Below are 25,356 nucleotides of genomic sequence, written 5' to 3'. Positions count from 1 at the left end.
TTTTAAAACTAAGCAAAAATACAAAACCTAAAATATTTTAAAACAAAATAAAAATACAATAAATTCTAAAACATTTTAAAACAAAAGTACAACAAACCCTAAAACATTTAAAAACTAAGTCCATCTGTGGCTCACAGGGATACTTGAGTGTGGATTAGCAATCCCGCCTTCTATTTGAGCCTGACATCCAACTAGAAGATGCTCATCCACTGGTAAAGGGTTTTAATTCAGCACCAGTCCCTGGTACACAGTTGTTTTATAAATGCTTATTCCTTTCTCCCATTCTAACTAGATCCAAGGTCCTCAGTGTAAAAATGGAGATTTGAACCCTAGACTTCAATCCCCAGAAGTCCTTGGTACTTCCCAGAATTCCCTATAATCTCACCTGAGTCCTCACCTGGGCGAGAACACAATTTGTATTTAAACTGGCTGCAATGGCTACTTCGGTCTCTCTCTCTCTCTCTCTCTCTCTCTCTCTCTCTCTCTCTCTCTCTCTCTCTCTCTCTCTCTCTCTCTCTCTCTCTCTCTCTCTCTCTCTCTCTCTCTCTCTCTCTCTCTCTCTCTCTCTCTCTCTCTCTCTCTCTCTCTCTCTCTCTCTTCCTCTACTCAGAGACTGCAACAAGATGTAAGTGAATTGTGAATGGGCTAATCAGCCCTAGGCACGTGCTTTTCTTATTTTCTATTTTCTTATTTCCTTGATTTCTAATAATCCTTAATAAACCTCATAAAATATAATACTTTTAGTAGAGAAACTAATTTAATCTTTACATCAGTCACAGGACCTCCCTGGCCCTCAGTCTCCTCATCTAGAAAAAGGTGGCCTCCGAGCCTCCTACCTGTTGTAGATCTAGGATCCTATTACTTTTTAAACAAAGGACACGATTTTCAAAATTCTGTCATTAAATTCTTCAGTGCCCATCTCTTTCAGTGGAAACTTACCTTGGAATAAGAAAGGGCCAGATGCTGAAAGATGGCGTCGTCGGGAGACCTGCTGTAGGAGGGAACTCCTTGCTCGTCATCATCATAGGGGTAGTTCACGACCAAAGAACCTGCAGTAGGGAACATGGAACCGTGAAGTGACCTCCCAGGATGCCCAGCCGCCCTCCCGTCAGAGGCTGTCCCACCACCGTGGTGTTCGTTTGGGGGTGCTGCCGAGGCTCCCTTCCTAGGACGGCCATTCGAGAAAGTCCAAGGCCGGGGACGCCCGGGGCAGCACGTCCGGACTCAATGGGCAACAGGAATGAGCCCATGCCACGGCCCAGACCACAAGGCACAGGCCCCGATCGTCCCTCCTCACTGACTTCCTCTCCTCCCATCACACTATGTCCTGGCTGCAGGGCCTGGAAGGACGGCTTCGGTGTAAGAATCACCTCAGATGAGTAAAGCGGGAGAACACGGCTTAATAAGAGTACAGTAACACTAACAACACGGGCTATTAATAATAATAATATAGGCTAACAGATCACTGCTGAGGCGTAAGAAGCTGAGGAGGGCTGTTTAGACCTAAAGGAAGGGCGTTGGGATGAAACCCCTGGATCACAGTTCTAGAACTGGAAAGGTCCTTCCATCCCTTCATTTTACAGAGACAGACACTGAGGTCCTGAGTGACTTTCCCGATAGCAGGCCTTCGGTGGCAGAGGGCAGCCTCTGAATCCAGGTCTCTGGTCTCCAAATCTGGAAATATTTTCACCCTGTTCCATAGGGAAGAGGAGGATCGAGGCGAGAAGAGGGGTAAGAATAATTTGATCCAGCCACGATCAAAGCATAGGCCCTGCCCTCGTGGAGTTTACAGGTAAGCAGAAGAGAAGGGGGTGGGCAAAGCAGTAAAAGGTCTGGAGGACGAGAGGGTTCCAATCACATCTGTACAAAAGCCCCGCATTCAAAGCCCTCTCAGAGGACCACTTCCTACGTGATTTGGGAAAAGCCTCTATCTGGGAGCCTCGAGTTTCCTCATTGGCAAGATGCTGGCGTAGGCCCTCTGGGCTCTACATCTCTGATCCTGTGATGACCCAGGTCTCAGTTTCCCCATCTGTAAAATGTGAGAGTTGAACCAGATTGCTGAGGTTGTGCCAGCTCTAGAACTAAGATCTTAAATCTGGGACCTTCCTTACTGTCCTGCCAGAAGCCTCATCCTCACCCTACGGATGTCTCCACTCTCAGGCCGGTTCATTGGAGGGGACCCTTCCCCTGGACATTTTAGGAAGGGCCCCAGCCATGCTGGCTTTATTCCCAGACAGTTGGACCCTAGTCCTTCCCTCCTCCTCCCTGTCCACCTGTCCTCTCTTAGAAGATAAATACCTTCAGGGCAAGGCTGTCTTTATTTCCTTGAATTTATGACTAGCACTTCACCCCCAAGTGAACCTGCCATAAAGGGTTTCTTTACCTATTTCTTCAGCAAATATTGACGTGGCACCTTACTGTGTCCAAAGTCCTGTGCCAGGCACTACCACATGGGCCCGGAGGACTAAGAGGGGCCCCGCAGCCTTGTGATCCACAAGCAGGGAATGGGGAAGAGCCCTGACTCAGGCCTGAGAGGATGTGGAGGCGAATCCCACCTCCAATGCTTACTATCTCTCTGACTTCGCAGGGCCTTGCCTTCTTTATAAAATGAGGAGGCTGGGCCGACGTGCAAGTGGAGGCCCCTTGGGGATGGGCTGTGGGGGCAGAGACACAGAGGGGAACCACCAGACACTAAACCCACAAAGAACGTGGAGGAATGAACCGGCAACAAACAGAAAAGCCCGGCGCTGTTGGCCTGCCGCCATCATGGCAGCTGTATGAGGCCACTCCAGGTCGGAGGAAGGAGCACCGTCTCAGGCCTCTCCGCCCGTGCCCCGGGGGCCCAGGCCCCTACCGCCATGCAGGTTGGCAGACAGCACGAACGGGTATGTCTTCAGCCAGCTCATGACGGCCGTGGTCTCCGGCTGCACCGGGTCTGAGATCTGGAAGAACTGGTCTGGGAAATTGCGGTTCAGATCGAAGTTGTTGCTGTTGTTTCGGCCAGTCACGCCGGTGGAGTCTCCTGCAGGGCGACAAAGCTGGGGTTGGATCCCCAGGGCAGGGCCAAGCGAAAGCACACGTTCCCTGGGCAGCCGGGTCCTTCTGCCTTGGAACCAGTCCTTAGCGTTGATTCCGAGACGGAAGGGAACAGGCAATATGGCTTATCACATGTCTATATGGGTGTGTGATTTGGGGTTCGGGCTCTAAGACGTCGCTCAATATCAAAGCGGAATAATATGGAGAGAAGTATCAAGTGATAACATTCGTACAACCCAATGGAATGGTTTGTTGGCTCTGGGAGGGGGGAGGGAAGAAAATGAATTGTGTAAACCTGGACAAAAAAATTTAAAGAAAAAAATAAAGGAAAACACACACACACACACACACGCACACACACACCCCCCAGACCCTGCTCTCATTGGAAAGGGGGAATTAGTTCACATTCAGTCTCACTGAATGATGAAAAGAATGATTTTTCTCCCTTTTCTTTTTTTAAATCTCACACTCAAAAAGTGAGGGAAGGGGCTGGTTTACCACCAGGCAAAATCTCCTCTGCATCTGAGGCGTCTCAGCGCCATTTCTCTATGAATCCTCCTTAGGGATCCACCTTGATCTAGTTTCTTTTCCCTTCTGGTGGTACCTGAAGGACCCAAGCCTGAGGCTGGTCGAGGGGGCGCCGTGGGCAGCTGCTCCCCCCCAAGTCACTTATCTTGGGTTAAAACTCAACATTGAACCTTTAGGGAGGTCAGGCTCCTCCCTCACTTGAAAGGGAGTCACTCCCAGTCTTCTCATCTGTAAAACGGGGCTAGTAAGAGTACCTGCCTCAAAAGGTCCTTGTGAGGACTGAATGAGATACTCTAATCCATGGAAACCTCACTGTGCTATAGAAACGTTAGTGGTTCTTCTTCATCATCATGATCTGTTCTTCCTTAGTCTTCCTGCATGGCCAGCCTCCCTCCCTTCTTTTCTGGCTGTCCTCGTTTTGTCCCAGATAACCTCACCTCTCTCATTCTTGGCCAGCCCCGCCCTGCCCACCATCCCTCTTCCAGGCATCCTTCGGGGTTCCACTCTGAGTTCACGGAGCCTCCCGTTTAGACGGGTGTCAGAAACAGGCTCTACCAATCCAGTTTTCTGTCCATTCCATAAAAACGTCTTTGTTTTAAGGGACGGCTCTTGGGTGTGGGCAAGGGGAGGGAAATGGGAAAAGAGCCGTATATAAAAGCAAAAGAGGTACTAGTGAAAAAATTATTTTAACCCTCCATGTGATCTAGCTGGACGGCCAGCACCGACCCCATGATCCCTGCCCATCCGCTAACCCCAGACCCCCTCCACCTCCTCCACTCAGCCCATGGGCTCGTTTACGGGGCTCCCAGGTTATCGTCTGAGCAGCAGCGACATGCACTTGCCACCCGTTTCTCTTTGGCAGATAATAATCACAGCCCAGATTTACTCGGTGGTTTATAGATGACAAAAGCACTTTTATGCACATTCTCTCCATTTTCATCATGACTGGCCGGCACATACTAGAGTGGCCACGTGAGAAATGGGACGCCCAAAGCCATGGCTGGTGTCTGGGACAGCATCTGACCCCAAGTCTCTCCTGACTGCAGACCAAAGGCTCAGAGCTGAAGGGAACCATCTCGTCAACCCCTACATCTTATGGATGAGGAAATGGAGAGAGAGGCCAAGGGATGGGCCCTGCGCAGCCGCAGGCTTGGAACTCAGCCCCCATGTCCAGGCACCAGGTGGCTTCTGGGGGCCCTGGATGAGCTGCTTCGCCACCCCGAAGAGCCTTCGTCTTACATAGGTCACGGGAAGATCTGGAGAACGTCCCAGGGAACATCCGGGGCATCTGCCGCCCAGGACGATCAGCTCCCTGAGGAAACCGCCTGCCTAGCACAGAGGGGAGAGTGGGGCAGACCACGGGCCCCTAGCCCGAGCGCCGCGGAGACAGGCCCCTTCCAATTCCCTCACGTCTTCGGGGAGGAAGCGGAGGAGCGAACACAGGTCAGGAAGAGCCAAGTTCAAATCTAGCCCCAGACACTCCCTGGCTGTGCGTCCGTAGCGCTGAATCTGTGCTTCCACGAGGCCATCCTCTCCATACACACTTTAAAGGGCAAAGAGATAACAGCACCAGTCATCCAGGCCCAGCGCCAGAGCCAACACACGCTGGGGACAAACGGTTCTGCACCGCCTCACTGTAAAACAGCTGGCAAAAGCTCCAGGTAAACGAGGCCCAGACTGCAAAGGGACCCAAGAACGAAGGAAAGGAGCCCGCGTGGAGCCCCCTCCAGAGGGCGGCACAGAACTGCCCGCTGAAGGTGCGGGGAACAGCGGCACCAAAGATGGCAGCGAGGCTTCAGAGAGAAGGGCAGCAGGAGGCTGACAGAAGGGTGGGGGGGGGCAGAGACCCTCCCCCGCCCCCCTTATATAGAAATGTGGGCGTGGCCAGACAAACTAGTACAGATCGGGTGTGCCTGTATTTATGTGTATTTATTCAGCCCCGTTTACTATAGATGAACTACATAGGTGAGTGTGTGTAGGAGCCACACTGTCGCTATGCACGTGTGCCCACGTGTGCGTGTGCCGGGGGAGCCCCTTGAGCAGGCCGGACAGCCCACGTGGAGGCGGGAGAGGAGCGCGCATGGCCGCCAGCCTCCTCTGGTGAGGGGGCAGGAAAGGAGCCTTCGAGCGCGCCCACTTCCTTTCTGTTCCCGAACAGCTCAGCGGGGAAGGTCCACACGGACAGAGACGCCCGCCCGCCCGCCGCGCCCCCATGACCTCCCCGTTACCTTCCAGGGACTTCTCGTAGCCGTCCGGATTCATGGAGGGCATCAGGTGAATTCTGGTGTTCCGCACCAGCTCGGTCACCTCTGGGTCGGTCCCGAAGTTCTTGCAGAGGAACTCGATGAGGTTGAGGAGCAGCTCCCGGCCCACCACCTCGTTGCCGTGCATATTCCCGATGTACTTAAATTCCGGTTCACCTGCAGGCCAAAAGGCGAGGGCGGGCTTATTGTCTGCCTTCTGCTTTTCCTGGAGAGCCCAGCCTCCCAGAGCACCCCCAAATCCTCTCTTCCGGAGGGCGGGACCATCGATGGATCCTTGAACACGGGCTGCCCGGCGCCTTTTGTTCTTTAGCCAGAAAACCCGTCTCGCCTATAAATAGGCTTTCTGCACAAGGACTAATATTTGTCCATATAAACCGGACCGTGTCCGGCTGCGCCCGAGGGGCTTCCCTTCCCTCCGACCACTTACACGTGTGTTTGTGGACGTAAAACAGACCCGAGAGAAGGCGCGCTAGAGACGGCGATACGGCGTCGGCATTTATAGAGCGCAGCCCGAGCGGTGCAGCCACTGGGGCCTGGAGGAAAGCCACTGGATGGCTGCGTGCTCAGTGTGAAACCCTGGGCCTGTGCCCACAGCCCAGAGCCCGGGGATGCGGGCTCCGATCAGGCGTCCGTGGGCACGCCTGGTGCCAGAGAACAGGGAGCGACACGGCGGAAGGTAGTTCAGTCGTTTTCCAGTCAACGACTGTCCGTGATCCCTTCGGGGTTTTCTTGGCAAGGCTACGGGGATCGTTTGCCATTTCCTTCTCCAGCTCATTTCTACAGAGAAGGAAACTGGGGCAAAGGAGCCCGGCCGGGAGGGTCTGAGGCTGCACCTGGACTCGGGAAGAAGACACCAGAACCTTCCTGACACCAGAGCCGGCCCTCTCCAGAGCCATAGCTTGTCAGAGGGAGAGACAGATGGTTAGACAGACGGAGCCGGAGATGCCGAAGGGCAGACACACACAAAGGGGCAGACTTGGGCGACCGGATCTCTGCTTCCACCCTCAGGAAGGACTCCACTAACAATAGCGGTGGGGTGGGCACTGTGAATTTTAAAAAGTCTCCATCTTGGTCTAGCACCCAAAAATTGTGCACACCCACACTACACGGGCTTGTGCTAGTCAATGACAAATCAGAAATAACTAACTGCCCACCTGGGCTGTCCTAAGCCAAGCTAGAGCCAACCATTGGATTTGTGAGACACAGGAAGTGAGGTAGGGAACAGCCTCTGGAATTCGCTCACTTCCTGTGGAGAGAGCTAGAGCTAGGAGTTGGTGTTGGGAGCTTGGACAGGGAGGACGCCCGCAGACAGCTTCCTTCAGAGCGGTCACGTGAGTTAAGGACTGATTCTTTCCACCTTGGCCCTTTGGGCCTAAAACTCCCTCTGCCTTGGTCAGAGGTTGAGTAGCCCCTTTCCCTTTTCTCTTCTCTCCTTCTCTCCCTCTCCTTTCCCTACTCCCATTGTGATTAAACCTCCATAAACTCCATTCTGACTTGAGTGTTTCATTTTAGGAATTTCATAAGTAAATTCCTTGGCGGCCGTTGTTCAATATTACATAAATCCTGTAGCCACATTTTTAACCATTACAGTGCTCATAACCTCTCCCAGAAGCCTAAAATTTCTACCATTACAGCACTTCTCCTGTTGCTTAGAGTCTGAAGAGAACTGCCTGGACACTAAAGGGGTTACGTGACTTGTCCAGGGTCCCAAAGCCAGGCAGTGTCTGCAGTGGGCCTTGGACTTTTGCCTTCCTAACTCTGAAGCAGGCTCGCTATCCATTGGCCCACCTTGGGTTGTGGACCCCTCAAATAACTGGTTTTGGAGGGCTCCTTTTCAAAGACTATAATAGCACAATGGAAACATCTGTGGAAACCAGAGGAGCTGGGTTCAAAACCAACACTACCCCATGTGTCATCATGACCCCCCAAGGGCCTCAGTTTCCCCACCTGTAAACCGAGGGCATTGGGCTGGATGGCCTCTTTTAAATCTAAGACTTCCAAAGTGGAGCCTCTTACCTGGTTCATGGACACCTGGATTATCTGATATCTCCATCACATACAGCTCTCTTGACTCGACAGACTTGCCCAGGGAATAAAGACGAGTGATGTTGGGGTACTCATTGGCAAACCTCCTCAAGAAAATCTCCATGTCAGGGAAATGGTGGTGGTGGAAGTCCTGGGGCTGGATTGGCTGGGGGGAGGCGGGTGTATCAGGGGCATCCATCGCGGGGGCCACCGTGGGCACCGGCGCCACCGTCTGGGGCATCACAGGGACCAGCACTGTCGGCCGCAGCAGGAAGTTCACCTCCGTGGCTGAACCTTCTTGCACCACGATGTTACTCACTGTCATTGGCATATACCTGTAGACACATTGGAGAATACCAATAATGGCTCTTCAGTCAGCCCTGCTTTAAGAGCAGGGACCTGACTTGGATTTTTAAAAAAATATTTTGAGAACAGTATTTCAATAGAATTGTTTCCCTTTGTGATCAGGTGTGTTTTATTTTAAGCATTTAAGAATATTAGGGGCAGCTGGGTGGCTCCATGGCTGGAGAGTCAGGCTTAGCGACAGGAGGTCCTGGGTTCTAATCTGACCTCAGACCTTTCCTAGCTGGGTGACCCTGGACAAGTCACTTAACCACCCCCACCCCCACCCCCATTGCCTAGCCCTTACCACTCTTTTGCCTTGGAATCAATGCACAGTATTGATTATAAGACAGAAGACAAGGGTTGTTTTTTCAAACCAACATTATTTCAAGGAGTCCACAGACTTCACCAGTCTGTCTGCCAAAGGGGTCCAGGACACAAATGTAAAAGAGGAGGTTCTAGCCATGCCAGATTTTAAATTGTATTATAAATCAGTTATTATCAAAACTACCTGGTATTGGCTAAGAAATAGAAAGGTAGAATTGTTGTGGCAGGTCAGATAGAAAATAAACAGTAGTAAAAGATTAGAGTAGCCTTGTATTTAATAAAAGCACAGGGTCCATGGTTTGGGGATGAGAAATCACTATTTGGTCACAATTGTTAGGACAATGGAAAGAAGTTTGGCAGAAACTAGGTATAGACCAATCTCTTAAACCATTCACTCAGATACTATCAAAAATACACAATAATCTAGACATAAAAGGAAATATCTTAAGAAAATGAGAAGAAAGGGGAATTTATGAATCAATAAGAGATGGAGAGCATTGTGAGATGTAAAAAATAAACAATTCTGAGTACATTCAATAGAAAAAAGTTTTACATAAATAAAAACAAATGTTGCCAAGATTAGAGAAAGAAGATTGGGGGGGGAGGCTCACAGACAGCCCCTTAGATAGAGGCCTCATATCTAAAATGCTGTCATATTTCTAAGAATAAGCGTCATTCCCCCAACTGATAAATGGGCAAAAGCTATAAACAGATAACTTTCAGGTGAAGAAATCAAAAGCCATATATAGGTATATAAAAATGCTTTAAATCATTATTAGAGGAATATAAACCATCATCTCATACCCCTCAGATTGGCTAAAATGGCAAGACATGTTGGAGGGGTTATGGAAAAACAGGGGCAATAAACACACTGTTGGTGGTGCCATGAGTTGAAGCAACCATTTTGGAGAGCAATTTGGAATGAGCAAGTTTTAAAACTTTCCCAAGGAGATGAGGGGAAAAGGAAAAGAACCCCTACGTTCCAAAACAAAGCAGCTCTCTTTGTGGTGGAAACTGAAAGGGTGCCCCGTCAACTGGGAAAAGGCTGAACCAATTGGGGTGGATGACTGTGATGGAATATGACTACTGCAGCAGAAGAAGTGGAAAGAACTACCTGGGATCATGAACCGCGAAATGAGTAGAACAAAGAGAGCATTCTATCCAGCTACAGACTTATTACTTGAATAACTTGTGAATGTCACCTCCAGAGAATGAAATGAAAAATGGCATCATCGATATATCCCCATCTGTCTTTCAGAGGATGCCTCTAGGATGCAGGGAGGGGCTGAGGTACTTATAAATATTCGTACTAAATTCATACTAAAAAGATCACAAAACCCAGAGAATTTAAAAAATGTAAGCTACTTGAGGGCAGAGACTGGTTCGTATCTGTCTTTGTATCTCTACCACCTCACACAGTGACTGACAATTGACGAAACACAAGGAAAGAGGGCTGCCTCTGGAGTCTGAGGACCCAGGTTCAAATCCCAGCTCTGACATTAAGCGTCATTGATGCCAAACATACCAGCTTCTGATGCTTAATGCAACACTGGCCCAAATCCCTTCCCCTCCATAGGCCTTGACAGCCACATCTGAAAAGTGAGGGGGTTGGATGAGATGGCCTCAGAGATCCTTGCCAACTCTGGAACTGCAATATTATAATATTAAGAGTTCAATCAATGCTTATTGATTCCACATACTATTAAGCATCTACTATCTGCCAGGTGTTAAAAACACAGACAAGCAAGAAGCACTTCCTGCCCTGCAGGAAGCTTACATTTGATTAAGAGAAAGAGTTCTTTGGATTCTGCTGCTACTGAACTAGTCTGAGAGAGATTACTGGGCCGGGAGCTGGGAAGACCCAAGCTCAAATTCAGCCTCAGACACTAGCTGGGTAACCCGGGTGAGTAAGTTACTTCACTTCAAGCTGCTTCTGTTTCCTCAACTGCTAAATGGGGATAAAATTACCACACCAACTTCCCAAATCTGTTGTGTGGATAAAATGAGATAATACATGGAAAGTGCATAGCACAGAGCCTGGCACATAGTACATACTTAGTAAATGCTCCTTACTTCCCTCCTTTATTCCATCCTTTCCTTGTCTTTCTCTTTCCTCCCTCCCATTCTTTCTTTCCTTTCTCCCTTCTCTCCTTCTATTCCTTCCCTCCTCCTTCCTTCCTACCTTCCTTTCTTCCTCTACTCCCTCCCTGTTTCTTCCTTTCTCCTTCCTTCCTACCTTCCCTTCTCCTTCCCTCCATTCCTTCCATTCTCCTTTCTTTCTTCCTCTACTCCCTCCCTGTTTCTTCCTTTCTCCTTTCCTACCTTCCCTTCCCTTCTCTTTCCCTCCATTCCTTCCATTCTCCTTTCTTTCTTCCTCTACTCCCTCCCTGTTTCTTCCTTTCTCCTTCCTTTCTACCTTCCCTTCCCTTCTCCTTCCCTCCATTCCTTCCATTCTCCTTCCTTTCTTCCTCTACTCCCTCCCTGTTTCTTCCTTTCTCCTTCCTTCCTACCTTCCCTTCTCCTTCCCTCCATTCCTTCCATTCTCCTTTCTTTCTTCCTCTACTCCCTTCCTGTTTCTTCCTTTCTCCTTTCCTACCTTCCCTTCCCTTTCCCTCCATTCCTTCCATTCTCCTTTCTTTCTTCCTCTACTCCCTCCCTGTTTCTTCCTTTCTCCTTTCCTACCTTCCCTTCCCTTTCCCTCCATTCCTTCCATTCTCCTTTCTTTCTTCCTCTACTCCCTCCCTGTTTCTTCCTTTCTCCTTTCCTACCTTCCCTTCCCTTCTCTTTCCCTCCATTCCTTCCATTCTCCTTTCTTTCTTCCTCTACTCCCTCCCTGTTTCTTCCTTTCTCCTTCCTTCCTACCTTCCCTTCCCTTCTCCTTCCCTCCATTCCTTCCATTCTCCTTTCTTTCTTCCTCTACTCTCTCCCTGTTTCTTCCTTTCTCCTTCCTTCCTACCTTCTCTTCCCTTCTCCTTCCTTCCATTCTCCTTTCTTTCTTCCTCTACTCTCTCCCTGTTTCTTCCTTTCTCCTTCCTTCCTACCTTCTCTTCCCTTCTCCCTCCCTCCATTCCTTCCTTTCTCCTTTCTTTCTTCCTCTACTCCTTCTCTTTGTAGCAAGGGAAGGTGCACCTTCCTTCCTTTCTTCTTCCTTCCTACCTTCTTTTCCCCCCTCCCTCCCTCTGTTCCTCCCTTCCCTCTTTTCTTCCTCTATTCCCTTCTTCTCTTACCCCCCTCCTTTCCTTCCTTCTTAAACCACATGGTCAGGATAACCAAACTGAGTAACAGAGCCTGAGCCACTCAAAGAGAGGTTAAGCTGTTGCTGCTTCTTTGCAGTTACTTCATCACAGAGACAGTTCTGATACTGTTACCAAGGAGAAGGCTGGAGCTGAAAACTATGGGTTCTTAAGCAAACCCTGGTCAGGGGAAGCTTCCAGAAGCATCTCCAGCAGAGGGGAAGATGTTTGATTCCCCATATGATGAAGCAGATGGCGGTACAAGCAAGCCACCTTCCCCGCACCCCCCCCCAACTTCCCAAGCCGCCACCACTCCAGCGATGGCTCCAGATGGCTGCCGCTATTTTCAAGCTTTTCTAACCCGCTCTCTCTCCTAAGTCTGCCGCTCCAATGCCATTCCATGCAAGTAGCATTTTCAAAAGGGCCCACCACGGACCAAGCCCTGTGCTTGGTGCTGGGGATAAAAAGACACAAGTGCAACAGGGCTGCCCTCAGGAAACTTCCATCCTCCTGACAGGAGATGGAAGCCAGCACAAAAGAGAACACAGACTCGGGACAAGAGCTCCAGAACTAGTGCGGAGGGAATCGGGAAAGGTCTCGCCTACAAGTGGGGACTGGAAGCGAGGAATCACCTGGTCTCTCTCTGGACAACCCAGGAAGATGTGGGCAGGAAATTCTCCCTCCCAAAGGGACAGAACAATCAGTCTAAGCCCTGAGGAGGCCAGACTGCCCGCAGGAAAATTCTCTCCAGCATTTAGCAGCGATTTAAGGTGCCTTTTCAGCTCAAAGCGAGGCCGCCTTACCCAACGGAAACCGCTGTGATGTTGTAAGTGCCCGGGACAAGCAGTCTGTAGAATTCACCACCTTTGCTGCTTGTGATATTATGGTTAATGCCAGCCACGGAGATGGTTGCATTCTCCAGGCCAGAACCGGATGCCGAGTCTTTCACAAACCCTTTAACTCCCATGTGGACCTGGGAAAACAAGAGAATATATCAAACTTGAGGAAGGCTACTAACTAGGCAGTGCCATCTGGAGTGGAAAGAGGCCTGGATGGGGCCTCAAAGGATAGGAGTTCAAATCGTGACTTCGCTGTCTATAGACTGTGATTTCCTTCTCTGGGATAGGAAACCTCTCAAAGTCTTCCTGGCTCTAAATCCACAGGGGCAGGAAGTGAGGCAATAGTCACAGCCTCCTCAAAAATCTACTCAATTTCTGCATTTAAAATAAAATGTAAATACACACACAGGCATATCTTACAATTCTTCCACTTTAAATCTTCTGTGTCAAAAGCCATCCGGCCTAGAGGACGGTGTCTTCTCCAGGGTTCAGCTCTATCCTCTAACCCAAGCTGAGCGACTCTAAGCAAATGACTTAGCCTCTTTCAGCCCCAGGTTTCTCCTCATCTCACCCAGCCCCCCAATAAGTTCCATCATCAGGAGCAGCAATTATTTATTCTGCCTTTGTATCCTCAGTACCCAGCACAGTGCCAGGCACACCAAAGGCTCTTAATAAAGGCCTGCAGAATCCCACTGGATGTCAAGACCACAAGTTTGTCTGCTTTTCTGAAACCCTTTCTTCTGTCAATTATGTACAAAATGGTTGCAGGATGCAAGCTGAAAATGCTATAAGTAACCCTAACCCAAAGGCCCAAGGCGGTGTGGTGGATAGAGCACTACAGCTTGATTCAGGAAGTCCCGAGTTTGGATGTGGCCTCAGACACTTCCTAGCTGTGTAGAGTCGTGTCCAACTCTTAGTGACCCCATACTAGAGTGGTTTGCTGTCTCTTTCTCCAGCTCATTTTACAGATGAGAAAACGGAGGCAAACAGAGTTAAGGGACTTGCCCAAGGTCACAAAACTAAGTAAGTGTCTGAAGCTGGATTTGAATTCAGGAAGCTGAGTCTTCCGGACTTCAGGCCAGCACTCTATCCATTGCACCTCCTAGCTGCATCTGAACCCGACTGTGTAACCCTGGGCGAGCCACTGAACCTTTGTCTGTCTCAGTTTCCTCATCTGTAAAGTGAGGGAGTGGGATAAGATGGTCTCTGGGGTCTCTTTCAACCTTCAATGAGGGGATCTCATGTTTGGGATTTTTACATAACTGCTTTCCCCTCTTTCTTTTGCAATCTTTGTTATAGGGGATGATGGTTCTTTGGGCAGGAGATGGGAAGAGGAAGAACATCTTTGGAAACAAAAGTCATATGCATACAGAAGCTAGCAATAAACAAATTCATTAAGCTGATGCTTAATGATGAAGTAAGAATAAAGCAGTTAAAATTGAACTTGGGGTCAAACATGACATCATGACAACATTGTCAGAAAAATGAAGAAGACAAATGGGGCAAATTTCTTCATTTTTAAAGAGCTTGGAAAGAGGCATGGGAAACTGTGGGTATTAGTGACAAAAGAAAAACAGGCATTCTGCCCTTCTGACAACCATCCTGGCCTCACTATCACTTAAGGTCAATTTAAAAAGTTTGCTGAATAAACACTGCTGGGAACTCTGTGCTAGGTACACTACCTTTGGCATATCGTGACTATGCGACTGAGCATCCAAGAAGTGGGAATCCTCAGAGGCCATGAACACCCCTCCCCACCTGAGGCCTCTTCTCTGGCTGGCCCCCATGCCAAGAATGTTCTTCCTCCTGGCTATCCCAGCTTCTCAAGGCCTAGCTAAAAATCCTACCTCCTGCAAGAAGCCTTTCCCAATGCCTCTTCATTCTAGTGCCTTCCCTCAGCTGATTCCTTCTCACTTAATCAATCCAGGAACTCAGTGCCAGTCACTGTGCTAACCATTGGGAATACAAAAAGAGGCAAAAGACAGTCCCTGCCCCCAAAGAATCTACCACCTAACTGGAAGACAATATGCAAAGAAATCCCCAAAGCCAGTTATATCCAGAACAAAGAATAAGTGATTAAAGGAGGGAAAACTGGAATTAGGAGGGGTTTGGGAAGGGATTTCTCAGCCCCAAAGAGAATGCCCAGAGCTTGTTTGTCCATGATTGTCTACACCTGTCTTCCCCATTAGATGGGGAGCTCCTTGAGGGCAGAGACTCTTCTCTTCTGCTTTTCTCTTTAGCCCAGTGCTTGGCACAGTGCCTGGCAGACTGCAGGCCCTTAATAAATCCTTACTGACCGACTGAACAAGAATCCCCATGCCTGTGTCTGCTAGTACCTCTCTAGTGAGGGGGAACTATCTAAAGAGACAGCCCATTCCACTTTCTGAGAACCGTCATTATTTGGAAGGTTTTCCTGTCATAAAGTTGAAATCTGCTGATCTCAATTCTACTTACACTCCCTGTTTTGCCCTCTGGGGCCAAGCAGAACCAGCCTAATCTCTCTTCTATGAAGTAGCCCTGTAAATACTTAAATGAGCTATGCTGGCCCCCTCCCCGCTCCCTCACTCCTGTCTTCTCTTCTGCAGGTCAGCCATCCCCAGGGCCATGGACCAGGCTTCACAGCATCAGCTCAAGGCCCTTTCGCCATCTTGGCCATCCTTCTTCAGATACTCCCAGCTTACAACAGTAAGACCTTCTTAAAGGGCTAGAACCTTTTCTCTTTATAGCAATCAAGAGCTTTGAGCATCCAAAGTACCCATTAAATGTGTCTGTGTGTTTGTCCAGTTAGGATAAATCCCTGTTTCCGTAAGGAGGCCAGAAGGGGAGAGTCTTTTACCTTTTCGATAAATGTGATCAGAGATTCCCGATTGTTCTCCCATTCCTGGCGAAGCTGAGAAGCAGGTGGGTACTTGCAACAAGACAGTTCTAAAGTGATCTCGAAACAGTTGGACCACATGTAGTTGTAATCCTGCATACCACCTGCGGAGTGAAAGAGGGGGACATTCAGAGGAGAAAGGGATTCTGCATCCAGTCAAGCTGCCTGCACAAGTCTGGATTTCCATGGCTCTGCTGCCCCCACCTTTCAGGATCTGTCTGAAGAAGTTAAGCTTACACAGTGAGCCGGCTACAGATCCAAACTTAAACTGGCCCTCACTTTTGTGGAACCATCCTATATCCTTCCACAATGGACTGACCCTCTCCCTGTCCCTCCCTTCCCTCTTTCTCTGTGTGTGTCTCTCTCCCCTTTCTCCAAATCTCCCTCCCTCTTTCTTCTCTTCCTCTCCAACCTTTCTGTCTCCCTACTCCCGCCTTTCTTCCTCATTGAAGCTGTTCCCAACCCTCTGAAAACCCCAAGTCTCTGAGCCCACTAGCAGATGGCGTCTTCTCCAACTTCCCTGAGCCGGTGAAGGCCAAAGCTCCCCCTGTCTTCTCCCCTGCTCCACATCTCAGGACCCCTCTATCGCCTCACCTGCCTACTTCTCCTTTGCTGCAGAAAGAAGTCATCCTTTTTTAAAGTAGATTTTATTGAGATCTTTTGTTTTAAGATAACCTGGATTTCTCTCGTGTCCCTTCTCCCTACTTCAAGAGTCTTTCCTTAAATTTTTAAAAAGAGGAAAAAAAGCTGCAAAACTTATCAAGATTTTCCGTGTCCCTTCTCCCTACTTCAAGAGTCTTTCCTTAAATTTTTAAAAAGAGGAAAAAAAGCTGCAAAACTTATCAAGATTTCCCCTGTGTCCCTTCTCCCTACTTCAAGAGTCTTTCCATAAATTTTTAAAGAGGGAAAAAAATCTGCAAAACGTATCAATATACTTTTAAAATTTGGCATTGCATACAGTATTCCACACCAACGAACCCCACAACATGCAATCACCACTTCCATCCCCTTCACAAATCATCTTTCCACTTGCCATAACCCAGCTTACTGCTTGCTCCCTTGGCTTCCATTACACTATGCATTTTTATATAAATCTTTATGTGTATCTTTTGCTTTTACTTCTCTTATATTTCCCAATACACTCCTTTCATTCTTCCCTGTCACTCCCAAAGAACAATTTCATAATAAAAATTTAAGGGCGCAGCTGGGCAGCTCAGTGGATTGAGAGCCAGGCCTAGAGACAGGAGGTCCTGGGTTCAAATCTACCCTCAGATACTTCAAGTCACTTAACCCCCATTACCTAGTCCTTGCTGCTCTTCTACATTGGAACCAATACCCAGTATTGAGTCTAAGGTAGAAGGTGAGGGCTTAAAAACATATTTAAAAGAGGGCAGAAAAATTTAGGCAAACCTAACCCACATGTTGAAAAAGTCTGACATTACCTTCAGTGTCTCATTCCCATCAGAGAAATCACCTTTCTACGGACCAAGACTAATCCTTCTACTTGTCCCCTTGGTCCTAAACACCAGCAGTACCTAATATTATTATTACTAACATTTATATATTATTTTAAGGCTTGTAAATCACTTTACATAATTATTCATCAAAAGGTGAGTTACCATGACCCCCATTTTATAGATGAGAACCTGAGGCAGTCAGAGGTGCAATGATTTGCCCAGGGTCACTCACGGAATAGCCAGTGTTCAGTCCTGCCTCGACCTCTCTGCTTTCTCTACAATTTTTGACACTGTGGATAGCCCACTCTTCCTCGATGGCCTTGCTCCCTTGGCTCCCACAACACAGTTCTTTCTCAGTTTTCCTTTATTGGAATAGATTTATATGGACATCTTTTTATATTCCCAGATTTCTCAACATCGACCTTTCCCTGTCCCCTCCCAAAGAGCCATCCCTTAGGAAAACGAATAAAAAAGAGGGAAGAAAGGTTCAGCAACATTTAGCACCATAATGAAAAAGTCTACCATGATAGGCAGTGGCCCTCCCTGTCTCTCCCTTGCAGAGAAGCACCTCCCAGTTCTACTTGTTTATTCTTAGTCTCTTCTGCAGGGCCATTACCCAGTTTCTGGCTCATAAAGGTGGCCCCCTCCTTTTCTTCCCTAATATTCTTCTCAGGAAACCCAGCAACCCCCCAGGATTCAATCCGTTCAAGGCTGGAGATTCATGAATCTCCACAGCCATTCTTAAGTCCTCTCTAGAATTCCAGGCCTGTCCAGCCTGTCCAGCCCACTGGCCAGAAGTCCCATCTCCATTTCTAACTTAAAAAGACCAACATGGAAATTCCTCCTTTTCCTGTCTCCTTAACACATCTCTTTTCACAGAGAGAAAAGCGATCCTTCCATTCAGTCTGACAACCTCAAAATCATCTCGGACTAAGGGTTCTTCTTAACCTCTGCCCAGAACATAGTAGGTGCTTTAAAAAAATAAAAAGTACTTCTTGAATGGAAACTGGAGGTTGTCAGAGAATCCCAACCCTGCTGCAAACACCCCCCAACTCTCTCTCCGTCTCTCCCTCCCCTCCTCTGTCTCTCTCTTCCTGTCCCCCCAACCCCAGGTCTCAGCTTCATTGCAAGGGCTCCAGCATTCACAGCATTCCCTCCCAAGGCCCAGGCACGCCATTTACTTTAGTCACGTCTCACTTCAGGAAGGCAGTCTCTTGGGAGAGGATCATAAACTGAAAACTAGCAGGGAGCCCCGGAGGCCATCGACTCTGAACTCTTGTTCTAGATGGGAGGAACTTGGTAGAGGAAGAGGACGAATCCATGTGGGAGTCAGAAAGCCCTGGGGGAAGTCATTTCCCCCTCAAAGCACTCAGTTTCCTCCTCTGTAAAGGGCAAAGCATGATGGCACCTCCCTCTCAGGGTGGTCAGGGACACCAAATAAAACGAAATAAGAACTCTCTGTAAACCTTAAGGCACTCTGTGCTTGCTGATACTTTTATTACCCATGAGGAAATGGGCCCAGAGGGGGGAAAGTGACTTGGCGCCCGACATGGGCTTTGAACTCAGGAGCTCTGACTCCAGCCTCAGCTCTCTCTCCACAGCCCCTGGAACACCTCTTCTGGATGGAGCAAGGAGACAGGCCTCCATCTACAGCATTCCCCCCAAGGATCCTTCCTGGCCATGGCGGGCCCTCCTGTCCCGGAGCCTGAGGCCTGCTTTCCTTCCAGGGGCCATGGATGAGAAAACAAGGTGAGATCAGGTTCGCCCAGTGTTCCTTATCAAGTTACAACAAAAGCACCACGTGCAAATACCCACTGGTTTGGTAAGAGCCCGATTGACAAAGTCTTATTTGTTTTCAAAAAGCATTCATTTCGAAACCACCTGCGTTATTCAAGCAAGATTAGTGTAGGTTAGACAAATATATCTTTTACTCCTTCCAAAAAGGTACATGGGCAGGATCAAGAACAGAGGGGATGGGGGTGGGGTAGAATGTCCTAAAATTCTTAGATCAGGGGTACCTGGGTGGCTCAGTGAATAGAGCACCAGGCCTAGAGTGGGAAGAGCCTGGGTTCAAATCAAAACTTCCTAGCTGGGTGACCCTGGGCAAGTCACTTAACCCCCATTGCCTAGCCCTTACTGCTCTTCTGTCTTAGAACCAAGTGGTTTTATGGCAGAAGGTAAGGGTTAAAAAAAAATCTTAGATCAGCAACTGGAAAGCCATTTAGCTCATGTCCAGGAGGCTAATAGAAACAATTTTAGAGATACAAGTTCTTCAGCTTTCACTGTTATTTCTGCCATGGATGAACTCCTTAAGGGCAAAGACTATTTTTTGCCTTTCTCTGTATTCCCAGGGCTTAACACAGCGCACACGGTAGGTGCTAGATAAATGATTCTTTAGGAGCAGGTAGGTGGCTCAGTGCAGAGTGCCAGGCCTGGAGCTGAGAGGTCCTGGGTCCAAATCTGGCCTTAGACACTTCTTGTGTGACCCTAAGCAAGTTATTTAATCCTAACTGCCTAACCCTTACTGCTCTTCTGCCTTGGAACTGACACTTAGTATTGGTTTTAAGACAGAGGGGAAGGATTTTTTAAAAAATAAAATGCTTTGTGAGTGAATAGTGACATCGAGATATCCAGAATTTTCTCAATGGGTTCTATCCATGTACAAGGCATTACCCTCAATTTTGAGAACATCTGTCTATGTGTCCATACAAATTCCTCCCACAAAGTCTTCTCCCTAGCAGGCTGGACATCTCTAGTTTTTCATAATGATCTTTAGATATATTGCTCTGGTCTTCCTCCTTCTCTGTGGATTGCTTTTGGACTCTAGAGCTTTTTGCCTTATATTGCTTAGAAATTGTATCAATCCCCCCTCATTTCCAAGCCACATCCTCTCTACCATTTTCCATCTCTAGCTCACCCTTATGTGCTGTCTTCTTCTATTAAAACACGAGTTTTGGGGGCAGCTGGGTAGCTCAGTGAATTGAGAGCCATGCCTAGAGACGGGAGGTCCTAGGTTCAAATCTGGCCTCAGACACTTCCCAGCTGTGTGACCCTGGGCAAGTCACTTGACCCCCATTGCCTAGCCCTTACCACTCTTCTGCCTTGGAGCCAATACACAGTATTGACTCCAAGACGGAAGGTAAGGGTTTAAAAAAAAAAAAAACACGAGTTTCCTGAACCAAGATGGAGGCTTGGTAACAAAGAAAGCTGAAACCACTCTGACAATCCTTCCAAACCAATCTTTAAAAAGCACCTCAAAACAACAGGAGTAAAAAATTAACATTAAGACAGAGTGAGAGGACTCTCCTACTGAATACAACTTGAAAGGTAGGCAGAGAAAGTTGTTTTTCATGGCATAAGGGGGAACTGGATGCAAAACTGCACACAGAAGAGTACTGGATGATCACCCCCCCCCCCCATGCTCCATGTTTTGATCCTGGGCATAAGTCAACTTTGGAATCCTGGGACCCTGCTTACACCAACAACAGAGTATCCCACACCCCAGATCCACTCCTTGAAGTCCCAGACCCTAACACTAGCCCACAGTGAGGCCTGGAAGACGGTAGGGCTTGACCTTTTCAAGCCTGAACTGTGGTGAAGTCCTTAGTCCCAGAAAAACAGGTTGGAATAATGAGTCCTGCAGAAGAGACTGAATCAGCAGCTTTCAGAACTCTCAGTCCATAGGCAAAAAAAGGTTGGATAAATGAGTAAATAGCAAAAGAAATACCTAACCATAGAAACTTTCTATGGAGACAAGGAGCAAGGTATAGAGTCAATAGGGGATGGTGAGATCTAAGCAATTACATGAAAAACTTAAAAGAAAAATGGGAACTGATTTCAGGTACTAGAAGAACTCAAAAAAAGCAAAACTGATCAACTGGGAAAAGAGGCATAAAAATTCAGTGAAGAAAACAGTTTCTTTACTGAAAAAAGATGGAAAAAAATTCAATGACAAAAAAGAGTTCCCATGAAAAGTAGAAAGGACCAAATGGGAAATAAGGATCAAAAAATCATGGAAGAAATTCATTCCTTAAAAATTAGGATTAGGCAAATAGAAGTTAATGACTTCATGAGACATCAAGAAACAATAAAACAAAAACAAAAGAATGAAAAAATAGAAGAAAATACAAACTATCTCATTGAAAAAAAAACTGAACTGGAAAACAGATCCAGGAGAGAGAATTTAAGAATTATTGGACTACCTGAAAGTTAAGATTTTTTAAAAAAGCCTAGCCATCAGATTACAAGAAATTATCAAAGAAAATTACCCTGATATTCTTGAACAAGAAAGTAAATAGAAATTGAAAGAATCCACAGATCACCTCCTAAAATAAAGCCCCAAATAACAACCCCCAGGAATGTTATAGCTAAGTTCAAGAGCTCCCAAGGCCAAGAAGAAAATACTTCAAGGGATCATAAAGAAATAATTCAAATATCATGAAGCCCCAGTCAGAATTACACAGGATCTGGCAGCTTCCATATTGAAGGACCAGAAGCTTGGAATATGATATTCTGGAAGGCAAAGGAATTGGGTTTACAACCAGGAATCATTTACCTATTGAAACTGACTATATTCTTTCAGGGGAAAGTATGGCCATTTAATAAAATAGAAGATTTATAAGCATTCCTGAAGAAAAGACCAGACTTAAATAGAAAATTTGATGTCTAAATAAAAAATTCAAGAGAAGCATAAAAAGGTAAAAAAGAGAAAAAAATTAAGAACTTCAATAAGGCCAAATTGTTTATATTCCTATATGAAAAGATGACATCTATAACTCTAAAAAATTTTTATCATTGTCATAGTAGTTAGAAGAAGTATATACAGACAGGGTATGGTAGTAAGCTATTTAGGATCATATGCAAAAAATAAAATGAAACATGAGCTTCCTAAGGATAAGACTGTCTTATTTGTTTGTATTTGTATCCCCAGTGCATGGCACAGAGTAAACACAATAAATGCTTCTTTTTTATTCATTCATTTGGCAAGAACACAGATCTAGAGATCTTGGGGTCAGAATCAAGGTTAAATCCTTAATTAATTCCCTTCAATTTTCAGATGAAGAAATTGAGGCCCATATTAGTTAAGTGTCTTGCCCAGTGTCAGACAAGAAATGCAGAAATGGGCTATCAAGTTGGGGCTTCCGCATCAGGCACCAACATTCTTTCCACCAAACCACAAGAAAATTTGGTTTATAAATAGATATCAATTGATTGAATGATCAATCAATCAACAAATGTTTATTAATCTCCTACTATATGCTAGTCTCCCTATAATATGCTGGGGATAGGAACACAAAAGTGTCCCATCTATTCTGTATTAATCTTGAGTGTACATGTTTCCTCCCTTATTAGGATGTAAGCTCTTTGAAGACAGGGATAGCTTTACCTCCCCCCCCCCCCATTAGTATAGGGCCTAGAATAAATGCTTAATAAAAGTCTTTGCCCTCAAGAAATCTGTATTCTATTGGGGGTAACTAGACACACACCAACACACAAAATAAACAGAAAAGGTAAAATATTATGTTATGTGTTTTGGAAACCTCAAAGTGCTACATAGATACTAATTATTTTTTATCATTTTTACTGCAGAAGAAGACACATTCTTCTTTTGTTGCTCCCAGTATTTGTACTGAGCCTCTTTCCCCCTGAGCATTCTTATCCATCCTCTTCACTTCCTCATTCACATTCCCCTCAGTCTCCCTTGGAATGTTCCTTCCTCACTGCCACAATCCTATATGAAGGGCCATCTGTGTAATTGTTTCACCATCACTCCAGCCCCAGCTCTGCAGTAAGTCCTTAGAGGGCAGGAGAGCCCTATCTTACCTTCCCATCTTCCCAGGGGCCTTCTCACTCAGGCCTCTGTATATAGAAGGCATTTAATACATGTTGAGGGAATTGAGTTATCCCCCTAGGAACCCCTTTAGATAACCTCTACTGAGGAAACCTGATCCCAGGAGAGCAAGAAGAAGGGGAGCCTGAGTTACTGGATCTCCCCTGCAATTCTCCAGTTTCTTTTGCTAACACACACACACACACACACACACACACACACACACACGCAGATCCAAGTAACAGAAACAGATGGTCCTGCTGGATTTTTGTAAAGATGTGGGGCAGGGAGAGAGGGGAAGGCGCCATTTCTAACTCTTAAGAGTTATCTCCTCTGCAGAAAAAAATAAAAGTTGCAATGAGGAATCAAAGGAGATTTGTCTAATTCCACACAAAAATCAGGAAGTAAGGAGAGAGAGAAAAAAGAAAGAGGAGGGAGGAATGAAGGGAGGGAGAAAGGAAGGAAGGAAGGAAGGAAGGAAGGAAGGAAGGAAGGAAGGAAGGAAGGAAGGAAGGAAGGAAGGAAGGAAGGAAGGAAGGAAGGAAGGAAGGAAGGAAGGAAGGAAGGAAGGAAGGAAGGAAGGAAGGAAGGAAGGAAGGAAGGAAGGAAGGAAGGAAGGAAGGAAGGAAGGAAGGAAGGAAGGGAGGGAGGGAGGGAGGGAGGAAGGAAGGAGGGAAGGAAGGAAGGAAGGAAGGAAGGAGGGAAGGAAGGAAGGAAGGAAGGAAGGAGTAGGGAGGAGGAGAAGGGGGGAGAGAGGAAGGAGAAAAAAACCAAACTAAAGATCCAAGCAAAGAAAAAGCCCAGAAAGGCAGTTGGTATCCAAAAAGCCTCTGAACACTACTACTAGATCTGGTCTGATGTTTAAACAACCCTCCAACAATCCAGAAACCTGGAGGTGTGGGAGCCAGGGAAATGAGGGCCAGCAGCAACTGAGGACAGTGCCTCTGGCATTTGCTACTGTACCTACTTGGGATTTATCTGGAGTGTACACACTGTCTCCCTTCTTTTGAGTTCAGAGGTAGTTTTTACTTCCCCTCACCCTTCGTATGCCACAGTAAGACAGGGCCAAAATAATTGTTTAATAATCATGTTGATTGATGGAATGGTATAGAAGAGTTAAATCAGAGATCCTGAACGTTTTTTGTTTGCCCCTCTTAATGCTAAGGGGATTACTTCCAAGATTACCTCCAACTTATCCTACCTAGAGCTGCTTTGTATGTAATCATTTTTGCATATTGTCTCCACAGTTAGATTGGGAGCTCCTTGGGGTCTTTCTTCCGGTCCCCAGTATAGATGCTTATGGATTTCACTGGACTATTTGTGTTATGGATCCTTTGATGGCCTGTGGAAGCTTGTGAACCTCTTCTCAAAATGATGTTTTTAAATGCATAAAATATATATCCTTACAAAGGAGGCCAGTTATAGCCAATGCAATTTAATAAACATTTGTTGAGTTCCTACTCTATGTCAGACTGGGAGCTAAGCCCTGGGAACACAATGAATGTAAAGATTGTTCCTGTCTTCAAGGAGCTTAATTATATGAAAATAATTATAATCTTTTTTGAAGTTCATAGAATTCAGGTTAAGCATTTTTCTGCTCACAAGAAAAGAAAAAAAATATATACTCTCTGCCCACAAGAGGCTTTCGATCTTGAGGGCAAGACAAAATGTATCTAAGGGAAATTGTCCTGTGAACCAATAGAGAGAAAAATCAATACAAAACATTGGCCTTCTGGCAAGGTTTAAGGGCCTGGTTTTTTGGACCGTCTATGATTTCCTCACAGGGAACATCCCCTCCTCACGTCGGAGGTCAGTATCTGCTCTGAGGGATGGAGTCTCGGCCAGGGTCCCACAGCTGGAAAGCAGCCTAAGTATGTCGGACTCCTGTGGCTGACTCTCTGTCCATTACATCCCAGTCAATCCCCTTCATTTAGATTGTAGTGACATGACCTCAGACATTTCCTGGCTGTGTGGCCCTGGGCAAGCGTTAACCCTGTTTGCTTAGCCCTTACCATTGCCCTGACTTAGACTCGATACTTTACACATCAGTCATCTGTTTTAAGCCTCCAGACCTTCCTCTTCAAAATTCTATCTCCCAAAATGAGACGGGTCACGAAGCTGAGAGGCCATTTTTAGGAGAGCTGGCCGGAGGATTGAAGTACTACGCTTCTTATTTAAACCTTGTCACACACACACTCACTCTCTCTCTCTCACACACACACACACACACTCACACACACACTCACTCTCTCTCTCTCACACACACACACACACACACTCACACACACATAACCACCCCAATTAGAAACAGGATTTTGCCATTTCCTTGGCAACTCTCTCGTCTATTGTGCCCCTCTCCTCGATCCTCCTGCTGCCACCACTTCGCTCAGGCACTCATCTCTTCTCTGCTAGACTACTGAAATAGCCTCTTCACCACGGGTCCTGCTTCCAGGGTATTCCCCTCCCTCAGTTACCCTCTATATGACTTGAGTTATCTTCCTAATGAGAGAAAGAGAGACAGAGACAGAGACACAGAGAGAGACAGAGAGAGACAGACAGAGAGAGACAGAGAGACAGAGAGAGAGAGAGAAGGAGGGAGA

At 46.9% G+C, this 25,356-nt stretch overlaps 1 protein-coding gene across 1 annotated transcript in view; it reads right to left on the bottom strand.

Moving 5' to 3' along the window:
- CPD (carboxypeptidase D) overlaps positions 1-25,356 on the bottom strand; it is a 77,654-nt gene that overhangs the window by 29,233 nt on the left and 23,065 nt on the right. Inside the window, 6 exon segments of the mRNA XM_056819586.1 lie at positions 940-1,049; positions 2,855-3,022; positions 5,793-5,984; positions 7,845-8,188; positions 12,559-12,728; positions 15,431-15,573. Of these exon segments, the coding sequence (XP_056675564.1) occupies positions 940-1,049; positions 2,855-3,022; positions 5,793-5,984; positions 7,845-8,188; positions 12,559-12,728; positions 15,431-15,573 (1,127 nt within the window).

The sequence above is a fragment of the Monodelphis domestica genome, chromosome 2 (assembly GCF_027887165.1).
Source record: "Monodelphis domestica isolate mMonDom1 chromosome 2, mMonDom1.pri, whole genome shotgun sequence".
NCBI classification, from domain to species: domain Eukaryota; kingdom Metazoa; phylum Chordata; class Mammalia; order Didelphimorphia; family Didelphidae; genus Monodelphis; species Monodelphis domestica.
This window is presented reverse-complemented; position numbering and strand designations above follow the sequence as displayed.